The sequence below is a fragment of the Salmo salar genome, chromosome 26, assembly GCF_965601325.2.
Source record: "Salmo salar chromosome 26, fSalSal1, whole genome shotgun sequence".
NCBI classification, from domain to species: domain Eukaryota; kingdom Metazoa; phylum Chordata; class Actinopteri; order Salmoniformes; family Salmonidae; genus Salmo; species Salmo salar.
In genome coordinates, this window is record NC_138316.1 from 13583804 (window position 1) to 13602163 (window position 18360).

An 18360-nucleotide genomic window follows, 5' to 3' on the forward strand; every position below is an offset into this window, starting at 1 on the left:
AAAAGGAACACTTATGTGAGAATGCTGTTCATTGACTACAGCTCAGCGTTCAACACCATAATGCCCACGAAGCTCATCACTAAGCTAAGGACCCTGGGACTAAACACCTCCCTCTGCATCTGGATCCTGGACTTCCTGCCGGGCTGCCACTAGGTGGTAAGGGTAGTCAACAACATGTCTGCTACGCTCAACACTGGGGCCCCTCAGGGGTGTGTGCTTAGTCCCTTGCTGTACTCCCTGTTCACTCAAAACTGCATGGTCAAACACAACTCCAACATCATCATTAATTTGCTGATGACACAACAGGGATAGGCCTGATCACCGACAACGATGAGACAGCCTATAGGGAGGAGGTCAGAGACCTGGCAGTGCGATGCCAGGACAACGACCTCTCCCTCAATGTGAGCAAGACAAAGAAGCTGATTGTGGACTACAGGAAAAGGCGGGCCGAACAGGCCCCCATTAACATTGACATGACTTTAGTGAAGCAGGTCGAGAGTTTCAAGTTACTTGGTGTCCACATCACCAACAAACTATCATGGTCCAAACACACCAAGACAGCCATGAAGAGGGCACGACAACACCTTTTCCCCCTCAGTAGACTGAACAGATTTGGCATCGGTCCCCAGATCCTCAAAAAGTTCTACAGCTGCACCATCGAGAGCATTCTGACCGGTTGCATCAACGCCTGGTATGGTAACTGCTCCGTATCTGACCGTAAGGCGCTACAGAGGGTAGTGCGTACGTCCCAGTACATCACTGGGGCCAAGCTTCCTGCCATCCAGGACCTATATACTAGGCGATGTCAGAGGAAAGCCCATAAAATGGTCAAAGAATCCAGTCACCCAAGTCATAGACTGTTTTCTCTGCTACCGCACGGCAAGCGGTACCGGTGCGCCAAGTCTAGGACCAAAAGGCTCCTTAACATTCTACCCCCAAGCCATAAAACTGCTGAACAATAATCAAATGGCCACTGGATTATTTACATTGACAACCCCCCTCCATTTTTTTTTTACACTTTTATACAAATTACCTCCACTAACCGGTGCCCCCGCACATTGACTCGGTACCGGTACCCCCTGTTTATAGCCTCGTTATTGTTATTTTATTGTGCTACTTTTTATTATTTTTTAACTTTTAGTTTATTTGGTGAATATTTTCTTAACCAACAGTGCAGTTCAAGAAAGAGTTAAGGGCTTGTAAGTAAGCATTTCACAGTAAGGTCTACACATGTTGTATTCGGCGGAGGTGACAAATAAGGTTTGATTAGATTTTGTTGATATAATAAAGCTTTGGTGATTAAGATTTATTTCCAAGTGGTCTCAGGAGCCAAATCCTTTATCGACAGTCTTGACTACTTCGCGATTGCATTGGGCAGACAAAAAACCCCGCCATCATTGAGAGGAGGGGAGGCTATGCTTGGTTTTTAATCAAATAACACGAAATGTAAAAAAACATTTGTTTTTCATGTTTCTAAATACAAAGTATACAGGCACCAAAAGCACGTTAGGCTACTTTTGTTCCATGCGCGTATGGGCAGTGTGCGTCATGGCTGGATAGGCTGCGTTTCCACTGTCAAAATTCATACCATAACCAACTGCTAAAACCAGATTTTGATTAGTCTCAAATATCCCTATCAGCACTGCCTGAAATTAGCACTTTGGATCATGTTTTTAAGGACACGCATCAAATATTTCCACTCCGCCCATCTGAGCGTAAGCAAGCAAATATTCAAGACAGATAAATTGACGAACCTAGCGTTAGGGCTGGAAATAGCCATTGCGAAATTTCAAACTAACGTGCATTTGACACTAGCGCTGCCTTAACACTAGCCGAAAATAGAGCCCATGGGCTCTAATCTGAGTCTGTCTGAGTCAGGTCAGGCCATTTTCACAGGTTACCGCACCATTGGCAGACATGTCACACCCCATTGGTCAGTTGTGACGATGACAGGGGGTGCATGGATACAGCGTGGCAACAGATTTCATGGCTTTCTTCGTTAAAGGAAGGACACCCTTTGTTCAGTGTGTAAACAGAGGAAGTGTATTGCATTACATTGTAATTTTATGAAGGATAGAATGTAGTCTATTGTGATCTGTGCTTTGCTGTGACTTGGGGCTGTGGTGTAAATGCTATACCTATGTTCAAGACAAATGACGTTTCAAGGGCAATACAGCTTCTATTATGTTTTATGTTGTGAGCCTATTTGAAGAAAGGGAAAAACAAATGTTTGTTCTACTGAAGACAGGAAACAAAGATGCTTCAATGTGTTATCAGATATTGCCCATGTTTTTGGGGAGCAAAGTTTATCAATTTGGTTTCATGTTTGAAAATCCAGAGGGTTGTATTATTTTTGTATCCCACCCCAAAGGCTAGTATAAGACAGCTGTAGAGAAAAGACAGCATACTTGTGAAATTTTGATGAAAAAGTTTCCCAGAAGTGAGGGTTATTTCACAGGCTGTCTAGGTTGAAATGAGGATGCTACAGGAAAAGCAGCCAAGTGAAAGACACTAGGGGAGCAACTGGTCCCTCATCTGAAACCAGTCCTGCAGTGTGAAGTCATGGTGACAGACATCCCTAAAGAGAACAACATATCAGTGTTTCTCACCACCTGGGCTCCCTGGATGAAAGTGAATCTCACTCATTATTCATGAATTTTGCATTCATGTTACCCCTGTAGCTTTTGTATGTTTGGTGCATGTTTTGTTCTCCAAGGTAAACGGATGCAATTTTAGCTTTTGCAATAATGTGACAGCACACTTTTTGTGGTGTAGACTATATTATAGTGATATTTTACACAGTGCTTTTCCCATTCCCCTTTCTGCTCAGTCAGATTGGTCGAAATTCGGAAAGCTTTCGATTGCTCTAGGTGAGGTTGTGAGTGATTTGTTCTACTAGCAATGAATGAAAGAGTACTGCAACAATAGCATGCATCAAGCCCCCTGTTGCTCTCTCAGAAACGTTCTCTGTGAGATAACAATATGTTGAAATGTTCTTGCTTAATTTTGTGGTCGGTACATAGCAGTTGAATGCGCTTGCTTAATTTTAGCAGGGAGCATAGCAGCAGTTGTTATCGCCAATGCACAGGCCGGTGGATGAATACCTTTTTTTTTTGGCCTCAGAGGTAATGAAATGATGACTCTATTTCCATTTTCCAAAAAAAAAGGTGCAATTGTAAAGCCAGTGGCATTACATGCTCTTAGGATGCAGTGTGGACTTATTCCCTATCATTTCTGAGCAAAAGACATTAGGGACATCACTGTCCCTCACAGTTTGTCTTCTTTTTCTCCTGTGTGGGCCTCCGGTTTCTTATTTATGTGGTAATGTGGCCACACTCCAGTGCCTCTTATTTCATTCTCACACTTGATTATAGTGGAGGCATAGGGCTAGTATCTGACACTGGCTCGGGGGAGATTAAGAAATGTTAAAACGAGCTTTATGTTTTGTTGTGGAGGTCTCTTTTTTTTACTTATTTTTCTTTCTTTCTTTCACTGTCTGGGAGCAGAGGGATGGCCCGTTCTAAGAAACAGCACTAGCTGTTGATTTAGTGGGACATTAGGTTGATGGATGATAATATCATCATATGAGACTGAGCAACTCCAACCTCAGTTTATTTGCATCTAGAGTGCTGTTGTGCCTTTTGGAGTTAGAGAATAATAACATATTTTACTGTGGTTTTGATTCAGAGGAGTCTTACTAAGGTGCCATTTTTCTTCTGATGTGCCTCCAAATACATTATATTGCCTTTTCCAAATCTAAAGCAGAGATTGAATGTGAGAAAAGTGAGTCATGGTAGGTTACATTTATGGACCCAGCAGCTGAGTTAGTTGGGTTTGGAGCAGAAACAGTTGAGTCGAAGAGTCAGGATCAAATCAAATTGTATTTGTCACATACACATGGTTAGCAGATGTAAATGTGAGTGTAGCAAAAGGCTTGTGCTTCTAGTTCCGACAGTGCAGTAATATCTAACAAGTAATCGAACAATTCCCCAACAACTACCTAATACATACAAATCTAAAGGGGTGAATGAGAATATGTACATGTAAGTATATGGATGAGCGATGGCCGAGCGGCATAGGCAAGGTGCAATAGATGGTATAAAATACAGTATATATGTGATTATGAGTAATGTATGATATGTAAACATTATTAAAGTGGCATTTTTTTAGAGTGCATTGTATAAAGTGACTAGTTATCCATTTATTAAAGTGGCCAGTGATTGTGTCTCAGTGTAGGCAGCAGCCTCTCTGAGTTAGTGATTGCTGTTTAGCAGTCTGATGGCCTTGAGATAGAAGCTGTTTTTCAGTCTCTCGGTCCCAGCTTTGATGCACCTGTACTGACCTCGCCTTCTGGATGGTAGCGGTGTGAACAGGCAGTGGCTCAGGTGGTTGATGTCCTTGATGATCTTTTTGGCCTTCCTGTGACATCGGGTGCTGTAGGTGTCATGAAGGGCAGGTAGTTTGCCCCCGGTGATGCGTTGTGCAGACCGCACCACCCTCTGGAGAGCCTTGCGGTTGAGGGCGGTGCAGTTGCCGTACCAGGCTGTGATACAGCCCAACAGGATGCTCTCGATTTGTGCATCTGTAAAAGGGTTTGTCAGGGTTTTGGGTGACAAACCAAATTTCTTCAGCCTCCTGAGATTGAAGAGGCACTGTTGCACCTTCTTCACCACACTATCTGTGTGAGTGGACCATTTCAGTTTGTGATGTGTCAGCCGAGGAACTTAAAACGTTCCACCTTCTCCGTTGCTGTCTCGTCGATGTGGAGGGGGGTGCTGCCTCTGCTCTTTCCTGAAGTCCACATCATCTCCTTTGTTTTGTTGACGTTGAGTGAGAGGTTGTTTTCCTGACACCACACTCTGAGTGCCCTCACCTCCTCCCTGTAGGCTGTCTCGTCGTTGTTGGTAATCAAGCTCACTACTGTTGTGTCGTCTGTGAATTTGATGATTGAGTTGGAGGCGTGCATGGCCACTCAGTCATGGGTGAACAGGGAGTACAGGAGGGGGCTGAGCACACACCCTTGTGGGGCCCCAGTGTTGAGGGTCAGCGAAGTGGAGATGTTGTTTCCTACCTTCACCACCTGGGGGCAGCCCGTCAGAAAGTCCAGGACCCAATTGCACAGGGCAGGGTTGAGACCCAGGGCCTCCAGCTTGATGATGATCTTGGAGGGTACTATGGTGTTGAAAGCTGAGCTGTAGTCAATGAACAGCATTCTTCCATAGTTATTCATTTTGTCCAGATGGGATAGGGCAATGTGCAGTGTGATGGTGATTGCGTTGTCTGTGGACCTGTTGGGGCTGTATGCAAATTGAAGTGGGTCTAGGGTGGCCGGTAAGGTGGAGGTGATACGATCCTTTACTAGTCTCTCAAAGCACTTCATGATGACAGAAGTGAGTGCTACAGGGAGGTAGTAATTTAGTTCATTTGTCTTTGCCTTCTTGGGTACAGGAACAATGGTAGACATCTTGAAATATGTGGGGACAGCAGACTGGGATAGTGAGCGATTGAATATGTCCGTAAACACACCAGCCAGCTGGTCTGCGCATGCTTTGAGGACGCGGCTAGGGATGCCGTCTGGGCCAGCAGCCTTGTGTGGGTTAACACGTTTAAATGTTTTACTCACATCAGTCACGGAGATGGGGGGACGCAGTCCTTGTTAGCGGGCTGCGACGGTGGCACTGTATTATCCTCAAAGCGGGCAAAGAAGGTATTTTGTTTGTCTGGAAGCGTGACGTCGGTGTTGTGACATGGCTGGAGTTCATTTTGTAGTCTGTGATTGACTGTAGACCCTGCCACATACGTCTCGTGTCTGAGCCTTTGAATTGCGACTCCACCTTGTCCCTGTACTGGCATTTCGCTTGTTTGATTGCCTTGCGGAGGGAATAGCTACACTGTTTATATTCAGACATATTCCCAGACCTCTTTCCATGGTTAAATGTGTTGGATCGCGCTTTCAGTTTTGTGCGAATGGCACCATCCATCCACGGTTTCTGGTTAGGGTAGGTTTTAATAGTCACAGTGGGTACAACATCTCCATTGCACTTCTTTATAAATGCACTCACCGAGTCAGCGTATAGGTCGATGTTGTTCTCTGAGGCTGACCGGAACATATTCCAGTCCACGTGATCAAAACAATCTTGAAGCGTGGCTTCCGATTGGTCGGACCAGCGTTGAATGGTTCTCGTCACTGGTACATCCTGTTTGAGTTTCTGCCTATAAGACAGAAGGAGCAAGATGGTGTCGTGGTCGGATTTTCCGAGGTCAAAATAGGTGGTATTTATTAAACAGTGCAGGTGACGAGAAGACTGTATCCTGAGGTTATTTACAATAGCCTACAGATGATGATAAATTATGAAAATTTGTTGAAAGAAAGTACAAAATAATACATTGGCCAATACTATAATAACTAGACAAAATCACAGGGCCAAACGACCGTAATCTTACACATCTGACCAGGGCCATGTTCAGCAAAAGAACAGAAATGGCGCTGTTTTGAACAGCCGGTTGAAGAACTTGTGCCTAAAATCTGTGAATCTACTGGTACGCGCTCACTAGAAGCTAGTTCACAGTGTTGGTGAGACAGTGGTGAGGAGAAATAGGTTGGTGTTTCCAATTCTGGCGTTTGTTATTTATATTACCAAGCACATATTTGAATGGACTAGCAATATCATAGTATTACAAGGAAGTATCGTTGGAAACAAAATAATAAATTGTCCAGAGCATGTGGGGGGAAATGGCGGGAAATTAACACAGCAATTTTTCAATCAGCTTTCTTTTTACATTCACAATGCCAGGGGAAGCCCCAATACGATGCTACTTTTTTAACTCTGGTTAACATATGAAATTGGCCAGAAGAGGCACTGTCCTTTTAATGTGTTTTTTCCCAAGCAGCCTCTGGGGTCAAAGTAATTGTCACTGCCGAGTTACTGAAGGGTTTATTAATATTCTGCTTAATTCCCTCCATCGCCTCTTTATCCCGGCTATGCTGACTTTGTCTCTTTGAATTGACCCGGACTCTCTTTAACAAACGATCTGGCAGAATGGATGTCCCCATCATTTGCTCTGGCATAATGTGGTGATGAAAAATGAAGTACCCTGTTCAGACAGATTATTCATCGGGAGGAGTAGAGGGTGGTGTGGTGACATTCCTGTGATTCCAGGCCTTCTGTTTTAGTGTGACTTTTATTTAAGCTAAATAATATTTAGAGGATTTCCATGAAGATAAACATGTGTGTCACTCTAGAATGTATATGACCTGAAGACCAAAGTTATTGCTACCTTCACATGTGCAGTAACACACCTTATTAGGATGTCTGGTTTTACAGCAATAATATACAGCTGTTTAACATACCTTTATTTTCCATTCCATTTCACAATTTGCAACAACAAACAATGTTAATGGCCCAATGTAGCAATTTTTATATCAAATCATTTCTGGGTAACAATTAAGAACCTTACTGTAAAGTTTTCCACTACAATGGACAAAAAACTATTTATCAATCAAGAATTTAGCTTTGACTCTCTGGGAGTGGTCTGAGTGGGCAGGAGAAAACTTAAAACTGTCAGAGAGGTTTGTAACTCTCTTTGTTATTGGTCTATTAACCAATTTACCGCATGGTGATGTCAGCAGGCAAGCCTAAACTCTCACCCATGCAAACAGGCTGATTTAGAAGGTCCTGTGTAGATTGTATTTCTAACCAGCAACTATCAGGAAAGAACACTGGTCAATGTCTGTTTCATCAGCTGTTGTACAATATTATACAAAACAGAAATATAGTTGAAAGCCTGGGGGATCACCTGTCTCTCTGTTGTTTCTCTCTCTAGTGAAGACCACCATTTTGAACTACCAAAGCCCTACCACTGGCCTCTTCCCTACCAAGACATGCTCCAGCTGCAAGGAAGCCAAGGTGCGGGACTCCCTGTACTGTGCAGCCAGTTCCTGGGCCCTGGGTCTAGCTTACAGGTGACACACACACACACACAAACACATGCACTGTATCCACAGCCACCTTAGATCACTGTACATTTTAAAGTTGATCTTAATAATTAATCTAGTACAACCTTAGTTAATGGGCTCCGTCAGGGACCAATATTCTTAATCAAAGCAGACAGCTTTTGTAATGCCAAGGGGGTGCTGCACATTGGCCTGTACTGCTGCTGCTGTGGTGCCCACTTAATAGAGCATCCAGACGACACTGAGTGCATAAAACATTAGGAACACCTGCTATTTCCATGACATAGACTGACCTGGTGAAAGCTATGATCTCTTATTGATGTCACTTGCTGAATCCGCTTCAATCAGTGTAGAACAGGGATTCCCAAACTGGGAAGTGAAGTGGTAACGAGCAAGCAGTTGCTCCCGACGCCACTTGGGTACACTGCAGCATCCACCGAGAGGCTCTTGCTGCCAAGGGAATGCCTGACCACTTGAAAGATGTTTTGGACACTACAGTGAAAATGGTTAACTTTGTTAAAGCAAGGTCCCTGAACTCTCGTGTAGTTTCTGCGCTATGCAATGATATGGGCAACGACCATGTTAACGCTTTTACCACATACAGAAAAGTGAGCTGGTTATCAAGGGGCAAAGTATTGACCCGTTTTTTTGAATTTGAGAGACAAGCTTAAAGTTTTCTTTGCTGACCATAATTTTCACTTGTCTGACCGCTTGCATGATGAGTTTCTCACACGACTGGCCTATCTGTGTGATGTTTTTTCTCGCCTGAATGATCTGAATCTAGGATTACAGGGACTCTCCGCAACTATTTTCAATGTGCAGGACAAAATTGAGGCTATGATTAAGAAGTCGGAGCTCTTCTCTGTCTGCATTAACAAGGACAACACACAGGTCTTTCGTGTTCAAATGAACTCAAGCTTACGGACAATGTCAAATGTAATATAGCGAAGCACCTGAGTGAGTTGGTTGCGCAATTACGCAGGTACTTTCCCGAAACGGATGACACAAACTGCTGGATTTATTATCCCTTTCATGCCCTGCCTCCAGTCCACTTACCGATATACCGAAATTGCAACAACCGGTTTTGTGAAAATGTAATTTAATCAGAAGCCACTGCCAGATTTCTGGATTGGGCTGCGCTCATAGTATCCTGCCTTGGCAAATCGCGCTATTAAGACACTGATGCCCTTTGCAACCACGTACCTATGTGATAGTGGATTCTCGGCCTTCACTAGCATGAAAAATAAATACAGGCACAGACTGCGTGTGGAAAATGATTTAAGACTGAGACTCTCTCCAATACAACCCAACATTGCAGAGTTATGTACATCCTTTCAAGCACACCCTTCTCATTAACCTGTGGTGAGTTAATCACAATTTTCCATGAACAAATAAAGTTTTATATGTAAGATGGCTAAATAAACAGCAAAATTATTGATTATTATATTATTATTTGTGCCCTGGTCCGATAAGAGCTCTTTGTCACTTCCCACGAGCCAGGTTGTGACAAAAATTCACACTCATTGTTATGTTTAATAAATGTATCGTATAGTGTGTGTGTGTGTGTGTGTGTGTGTGTGTGTGTGTGTGTGTGTGTGTGTGTGTGTGTGTGTGTGTGTGTGTGTGTGGCAGGCTTACAATGATGGCAAAAAACAACATTTGAGAGTGCGCTGACCCTGGTGCTAGAGGGGGTACGCAGCTGGAGGTTGAATGTTTGAAGGGGTACGGGACTATAAAAAGTTTGGGAAACACTGGTGTAGATGAACTGAAGGAGACATGTTAATGAATTCTTAAGCCATGAGACAATTGAGACATGGATTGTGTATGTGTGCCATTCAGAGGGTGAATAGGCAAGACAAAAAATGTAAGTGCCTATGACTGGGGTATGGCAGTATGTGCCAGGTGCACCGGTTTGTGTCAAGAACTATAATGCTGCTGGGTTTTTCACGCTCAACAGTTTCCCGTGTGTATCAAGAATGGTCCACCACCCAAAGGACATCCAGCCAACTTAACACAGCTGTGTTAATCATTGGAGTCAACATGGGCCAGCGTCCCTGTGGAACGCTTTCCACACCTTGTAGGGTCCATGCCCGGACAAATTGAGGCTGTTCTGAGGGCAAAGGGGGGGGCTTAAACATCAACAGCACCATATTTCCTTCAAATGTTTCTCTCGTCTCTAGGCACAATCCTCTCACCTTCAGACACCCTGTACATTCTGTATCTCTGATTATAAAACGGGTACACTTTTTTCTTTGTAGTAATGTGTCCTTTACTTCATACACAGAGGGTGTAGTGGAGATCTGTGGAGTGGGGATCTGAGATACTCAAAATAGTCAGGGACTTTCTCCACTAGACCTTGTAACAAAGTGCTCTTTCAAAACCCACTGGTGTGCGTTTTTTCTCCCAGGGGACAAAAGAGTAAAAATAGAGTGTTCAAGTAGACCAGAGGGGCCTACTCATCTGTCATGGTTTCTTTCCATTAGCATTGTCACAGGAATTTAATTAAGATGATTCCAATCTGACAGCACAGGCCCAAACCATTACTTACCCTCCATGTGACTAGAGAGGGGACTGGAGTGTGTGCACTAGATTGGAGTGGATGGATGGGCAGATTCCCATGTCTGTGTGCCCAGTAAGTCTACTGCACTGGTGGAAATGTATGAAATCAAAGTGAATTTATGTAATTCATGAAAACATACACTAGGCCTACACACAAATGGTAATGACATCAATGACATAAAGTGAATGTGTTTTGTTGAATTTACATTACATTTTTTTTTATTTTATTTACATTTTAGTCATTTAGCAGACGCTCTTATCCAGAGCGACTTACATTTCATTTCATACATTTTTTTTTCTTCGTACTGGCCCCCCGTGGGAATCGAACCCACAACCCTGGAGTTGCAAACCATGCGTTGCAAACACCATGCTCTACCAACTGAGCTACAGGGAAGGCCCTAAATAATAAATAACTTACTGAATATTTGCATGGGAGTTATTGGAGAATACTTTATTCCATTTAAATGTGAATACATTCTTCAGAAGTTATGTGAGCCCTTTTGACAATATGATGACGGAGTACAGTATACTGTGCATTCGGAAAGTATTCAGACCCCTTCACCTTTTCCACAAAATGTTTGTTACGTTACAGCCTTATTCTAAAATTGTTTAAACAGTTTTTTCCCCTTACCAATCTACAGCACACACAATACCCCATGATGCAAATTAATGAAAAATAAGAACTGAAAGTATTCAAACCCTTTACTTTGTTGAAGCACCTTTGGCAGTGATTAAAGCCTTGAGTCTTCTTGGGTATAATGCTACAAGCTTGGCACAAGCTTGGCATCTGTATTTGAGGAGTTTCTCCCATTCTTCTCTGCAGATCCTCTCAAGCTCTGTCAGGTTGGATGGGGAGCGTCGCTGCACAGCTATTTTCAGGTCTCTCCAGAGATGTTCAATCGGGTTCAATCCGGGCTCTGGCTGGGCCTCTCAAGGACATTCAGAGACTTGTCCCGAAGCCATTCCTGCGTTAACTTGTGCTTAGGGTCGTTGTCCTGTTGGAAGGTGAACCTTCGCCCCAGTCTGATTTCCTGAGCACTCTGGAGCAGGTTGTCATCAAGGATCTCTGTACTTTGCTCCGTTCATCTTACCCTTGGTCCTGACTAGTCTCCCAGTCCCTGCAGCAGAAAAACATCCCACAGCATGATGCTGCCACCACCATGCTTCACTGTAGGGATGTGCCAGGTTTCTTCCAGACATGACGCTTGGCATTCAGGCCAAAGAGTTTAATCAGACCAGATAATCTTTTTTCTCATGGCCTGTGAGTCCTTTGGGTGCCTTTTGGCAAACTCCAAGTGGGCTGTCATGTGCCTTTTACTGAGGAGTGGCTTCCGTCTGGCCACTCTACCATAAAGGCCTGATTGGTGGAGTACTGCAGATATGGTTGTCTTTCTGGAAGGTTCTCCCATCTCCACAGAGGAACTCTGGAGCTCTGTCAGAGTGACCATCGGGTTCTTGGTCACATCCCTGACCAAGGTCCTTCTCCCCGATTGGTCAGTTTGGCCGGGCAGCCAGCTCTATGAAGAGTCTTGGTGGTTCCAAACTTCTTCCATTTAAGAATGATGGAGGCCACTGCGTTCTTGGGGCCTTTAAATGCTGCAGAAATGTTTTGGTACCCTTCCCCAGATCTGTGCCTCGACACAATCCTGTCTTGGAGCACTACTGACAATTCCTTTGACCTCATGGCTTGGTTTTTGCTCTGACATGCACTGTCAACTGTGGGACCTTTATATAGACTGGTGTGTGCCTGTCTAATCAATTGAATTTACCACAGGTGGACTCCGATCAAGTTGTAGAAACATCTCAAGGATGATCAATGGAAACAGGATGCACCTGAGCTCAATTTCGAGTCTTATAGCAAAGGGTCTGAATACTTATGTAAATACATTATTTCTGTTTTTTATTTTGCAAATTTGCTTTCGCTTTGTCATTATGGGGTATTGTGTGTAGATTGATGAGGAAAATGTTTTATTTAATCCATTTTAGATTTAAGGCTGTAACGTAACAAAATGTGGATAAAGGGGTCTGAATACTTTGCGAATGTTATGTCGATGCCATTGTTTATGTCAATAGTATACTGGAAGCATTTGGGTGATTTTCAAATATGTATTTGATGGGTGATCAATTGGAACGTAGCATGTCCTTGCTTGTGTTATGCTTTTGGAAGACAAAGGAATAACAACTGTTGTTAATGTCCTAATAGGATTTAAAACCTGTCTATAACTGTGTACAAATACAATAAGTTGTCTCATTTAATATGTACCATTATTGTAGGCACAGACAGGATAACCAGACCCTGGAAATTTTGTGCAGTGAAGTAGGATCGTTTAGGTGGATTTAACGTGCTCTTCTGCTCATTGGGCCGTTTTTCTCTGTCTCATTGTGGCACATGGCGACGATCACCCCTGACGCGCAGACGCATCGATGATGACATGGGACGCACCCATGAGCTGGAGCACTCAGCCATCAAGTGCATGAGGGGTATCCTCTACTGTTACATGCGCCAGTCTGACAAGGTGAGTCCACAAATGAAACGTCAGACCATAGGACCACAGGAAACACTGTAGTTCATTCTTAGTGATCTAAACAAATGCCATTATCCAGTAATGAATATAGATTTTTAGCAAACACAGAAACTCTCACTAATGGGGGGGAAGTTAAAGATCTCTGTCCTTTTACTGATCTTCTCTGTTCTCATGCTTCAGCGTTTTACTATCTCACGCTTGGATTGGTTATATCTTTATGTGGATGGAATAACATAGAGGTTTCCAAATGGTTTTTGCCTCAGCAGAACACTTTTGTGTAAAGTATTTGAGCAGATCGTTCAGTCAAAATAGCAGCATTTATATTGTTTATAGACCTCTATGAATGCATAATTACAGCTTTAGTACAATCGAACACTCTTCTTAAATCCCTGTGTTTTTTCTAATGTTCTGGTCTGTTGCCTTTGAAATTGTTTTGTTTCATTTACTCATGACCTTGACGACCTAATTTATGGGAACGCTTTCCAGTGTCTTAATTATAATGCACCGTTTCTTCAGTTAATTACACAGTGCAGCACTCATTAACATCTGTCTCTTGCATTCACAGAGAACATGCCATTTTTAATGAACCCACAATATAGAGGGACCAGGAAGCAAATGTTACCATATTAAAAAAACTACAGAGCCATAAAAGGCATTAAATAGAGGGCATCAAAGTTTACCACAATGTACCAAGGAAACTAAACACAGTCTTAACGGATTAGCCACACAACGCAAGCTTCTCAAATGTGTTCTGACAGATATGACTCCGGAACCATTTATTTCATGCTAAGATCACACAGTGACATTTGACAAGATTCATAAACTGCACTATTGTGAAAATGCACTTTCAATACAAATGTTAGGCTATTTTGGAACGCAACAGTTAACTGCTTTGTTCGTCTTATAGACTACATTGCCGTTTCAGCCATTTTCCCAACCGATTAGTTATCCAGTGGGTTGACAAGCTCAGCAGAACAGAACAGTGTAAATCTGGGACAGTGGTATGCCCCTGTTGACCTGACAACTAGCCAACAGAGGTGAAAAAGTAAGTGTGCCGGAAGGGGGTGAATGGTTCGGTCAGTACCAAATGTTGGCACAAAATTATCCGCTCGTGTGCTGTGTGAAGCAAACTCACCCAGAGTGTGTTACTCTGTGTGAATCACTCAAATCTGACCTGAGATGGTTTGAGGAGGGAAGTCATATGTGTACATCTTTTACATTAATTGATAAATGCACCCTGATAAAAGAAATGGTATGTCTGTTTGAAATATTTACAGATACATTAATGCATACCTGTCCTGTGACAATTTTTATGGGTGGTTTGCTCATATCTTCAAAGCCAGTCATTTGAGGAAAATTCTAGTGTGTGTCCTAGTGATGACGCAGTGGAATATCCTAATGATGTCTCCATCCCAGTCCTGGTTTTCACCTCACTTACCTTTGTGAGGATAGGATAAATAATGGAAAGATGCCCAGTGAGTAAGATGCATCTTTTATGGACTGACTCCTCTTTTATTTGCCCTTTCTCTCTCTTTTTCTCTTCCTTTCGCTCTCTTTCTTCACATTCGCTCTATTTCAGGTGGAACAATTCAAACAGGATCCCAGCCCCTCCAAGTGCCTGCACTCAATATTCAATGTAGACACAGGAGATGAGATTCTGTCCTACAATGACTACCATCACCTACAGGTACACCCTCTCACAAACATTGGCAGCTTTTGATGCTGTGTAGGGCAAAACCCTATACTGTAGATAATGAATGAAGTCCGAACGGATTCCGGTCGTACGTTTTTTTTAAATACCATCTCCCTGTCTCCCTCTGTCAGATTGATGCCTTGTCCCTGTTCCTGCTCTATTTGGTGGAGATGATCTGCTCCGGCCTCCAGATCATCTACAACACGGATGAGGTACGGCCCACTGGCCTAGTCACATGACCTCTCGCTCAGCGTGACTCTTACACAACATGGCTTCTTCATAGTGATTAGACAGGTTGATGATACTTTATTGATCCCCAAGGGGAAACCCTGTGTCAGCAGTGAGCAGAAACAAACATACAGACACGACTATAATCAAAGCAAACAAAGAAAGCTCCCGTGTGCCAAAGTGCCCTGATGCAGTCAATGGTAATAGTAGAGGCAGCGGTTGTTAAAGGGGCATGCATCTTTAGAAACGCAACAATTTAAATGTGATTATTTTATGACTATATAACAGATGTAAAATTCATTATGCCTGCCTCTCGACATACACTAACTTATTCAGCACCCTTTTTCATTAGTGAGGAAGTTATTGAGTGGAGGCATGGTAAAACGAACAGCTAAAGTAATAGTAACTAATTTGTTAAAGTGGTACTTTAAGGTGGCTGCAGCAGTAGTGCTGTTAATTCTCTGTCTCCTGCTTTTTATAGCCCTTTGGGAGATTTGAAATTCATTAATTCATCTCTTAATTCAGTTGTCTGCTCACTGGGAGCTTTACTTTTGGGCACAGGGGTGAAATTATTGCCTTCAGAAAAAGCTTTTGTTTATCCAGACTTATCTTCAAAAATAGAGCTGTTCTAGAACATTATGCTGTGAAGCAATTACAGTGAACATGCACTTTGTTTCACAGCAAAGGAAACCCTCACATTATAAAAGTTTTTTTTGTTTTTCTCCCAAAGGCAAACAAATTGCCTGTGTAGCTTCAATGGGGCCAGCCCTATTTGCAAAGCAGACCTAATTTGCACGTTTAAACAGTGCTTATTGAGCTGAATAATACAAGAGCATGAACATGAAATCAACGAGCATGCATCCTTTTATTAATCTACATCAGAACAAATAAGCAGGAAATAGGACTCTTAATGTGCACTGTATTTAAATGATTAAAATAAAAGTATAATTCGTCCAATTTTGTCTCTTAGCCATTCAGTATATTTTCCTGACTGGAAGTTCAATTCAATTGAATCGTCATTGCGGTATTAATACAGGTAGATGCTTTGTGTGTTTTGTGTATGCGTCCATTTGTGACCGTAACATTCATTAAGATACCAGAAAGATCTTCCATCGTTAAGACAAATGGAAAAATCATGTGCTTCATTATCTAAATACTGAAAGAGCGTGGGTGACGAAGAGGAACAAAATGGGACAGTTTGAGGACATGTGGTGGAGAGTAGGGCAGGCACTGGAGATAGGGGTGAGAACAGGTGGGTATGAGCAGGTGTGATGTCGTTGATGTTTGTGTGTGTCTGTATGTTGTCTTTTCTATGTGTATGTTTTGTATCGTAAAAATAAAAGCCAGAAAGAACCTTACAATAATCATTCTACTCAATCCCCAAGTAAAATAACCCACAATGTCCCAATTTCAGTGGCTCTATTTTGTTCTGTCTTCCCTCCTTGCCTGTCCCATTTTTGTACGCTTTATGGCCTCTCTGTTTCCCTCACTTTAAATTAAAACTGTTGTCAGTCACATCTCCCCTGGTACTTTAAAAACATTTCTTCATGGCCTTGAAGTCATCGTTTAAATATTTTCTGAGTTTCCTTCTCTCCTGTAGTCTCATTCTGCTGCATAGAGGAGAGTCATTCCTCCTTGATCAAGATGAAATTAAGGACATGATTTTGACTACTCATGTGACTGGGTGATGTTTGTCTTTTAATTTGCAGCACACAAATGTTAATGACATCAATGGCAAAATGTTAGTGTGTTTTCTTACTGAATATTTGCATGAAATGGGAGTTATTGGAGAATAGTTTATTCCATTTAAATGTGAATACATTCTTCAGAAGTTGTGACCCCTTTTGACAATATGATGACACAGTACGGTGCATTTGGAAAGTTTTCAGACCCCTTGACTTTTTCCACGTTACGTTACAGCCTTATTAGAAAATGTATGAAATATACATTTTCTCTCATCAATCTACCAACAATACCCCATAATGACAAAGCGAAAACAGTTTATTTTTTTTATGTTTGCAAATGTCTTAAACATAAAAAACAGAAATACGTTATGGTATGAGACTCAAAATTGAGCTTAGGTGCATCCTATTTCCATTGATCATCCTTGAGATGTTTCTACAACATGATTGAGTCCACCTGTGGAAAATTCAATTGATTTGATTTGGAAAGGCACACACCTATCTATATAAGGTCCCACAGTGCATGTCAGAGCAAAAATCAATCCATGGAGTGGAAGGAATTGTCCATAAAGCTCAGAAACAGGATTGTGTCGAGGCACAGATTTGGAGAAGGGTACCAAAAAATCTCCGTAGCATTGAAGGTTCCCAAGAACCTGGCCTCCATCATTCTTAAATGGAAGAAGTTTGGAACCACCAAGACCCTTCTTAGAGTTGCACGCCTGGCCAAACTGACCAATCGAGGGAGAAGGGCCTTGGTCAGGGATGTGACCAAGAACCCAATGGTCACTCTGACAGAACTCCAGAGTTCCTCTGTGGAGATGGGAGAACAAACATCTCTGCAGCACCACCAATCGGGTGTTTATGGTAGAGTGGCCAGACAGAAGCCACTCCACAGTAAAAGGCACATGACAGCCCACTTGGAGTTTGCCAAAAGACACCTAAAGACTCTCAGACCATGAGAAACAAGATTCTCTGGTCTGATGAAACCAAGATTGAACTCTTTGACCTGACTGTCAAGCTCCACGTCTGGAGGAAACCTGGCACCATCCCTACGGTGATGCATGGTGGTGGCAGCATCATGCTGTGGGGATGTTTTTCAGCGGCAGGGACTGAGAGACTAGTCAGTATCGAGAGAAAGATGAACGGAGCAAAGTACAGAGAGATTCTTCATGAAAACCTTCTCCAGAGTGCTCAAGACCTCAGACTGGGTCGAAAGTTCACCTTCCAACAAGACAACGACCCTAAGCACACAGCCAAGACAATGCAGGAGTGGCTTCGGGACAAGTCTCTGAATGTCCTTGAATGGCCCAGCCAGAGCCGGGCTTGAACCCAATCGAACATTTCTGGAGAGACCTGAAAATAGCTGTGCAGCAACGCTCCCCGTCCAACCTGACAGAGCTTGAGAGGGTCTGCAGATAAGAATGGGAGAAACTCCCCAAATACAAGGTGTGACAAGCTTGTAGCTCAATCCCCAAGAAGACTCGAGGCTGTAATCTCTGCCAAAGGTGTTTCAACAAAGTACTGAGTAAAGGGTTTGAATACTTATGTAAATGTGATATTTATGTTTATTTTTTTATACATTTGCTAAATAATTTTTTTTTTTTTTTGCTTTGTCATTATGGGGTATTGATTAGGGAAAAAAACAATTGAATCAATTTTAGAATAAGGCTGTAACGTAACAAAATGTGGAAAAACTCCAGAGCCTTGAATACTTTCCTA

General features: G+C 42.6%; 1 protein-coding gene across 4 annotated transcripts in view; it reads left to right on the top strand.

Moving 5' to 3' along the window:
- LOC106587291 (phosphorylase b kinase regulatory subunit beta) overlaps window positions 1-18360 on the top strand; it is a 72704-nt gene that overhangs the window by 4460 nt on the left and 49884 nt on the right. For 3 of the 4 annotated variants that reach the window (XM_014175541.3, XM_014175540.3, XM_014175542.3), the window contains 4 exons: window positions 7825-7963; window positions 12930-13029; window positions 14618-14725; window positions 14863-14943. In XM_014175541.3, coding sequence (XP_014031016.3) covers window positions 7825-7963; window positions 12930-13029; window positions 14618-14725; window positions 14863-14943 — 428 coding nt within the window. Of the gene's footprint in view, window positions 1-7824; window positions 7964-12929; window positions 13030-14617; window positions 14726-14862; window positions 14944-18049; window positions 18160-18360 lie in introns of those variants that run through there. The other variant, XM_082969418.1, reaches the window with a different exon arrangement.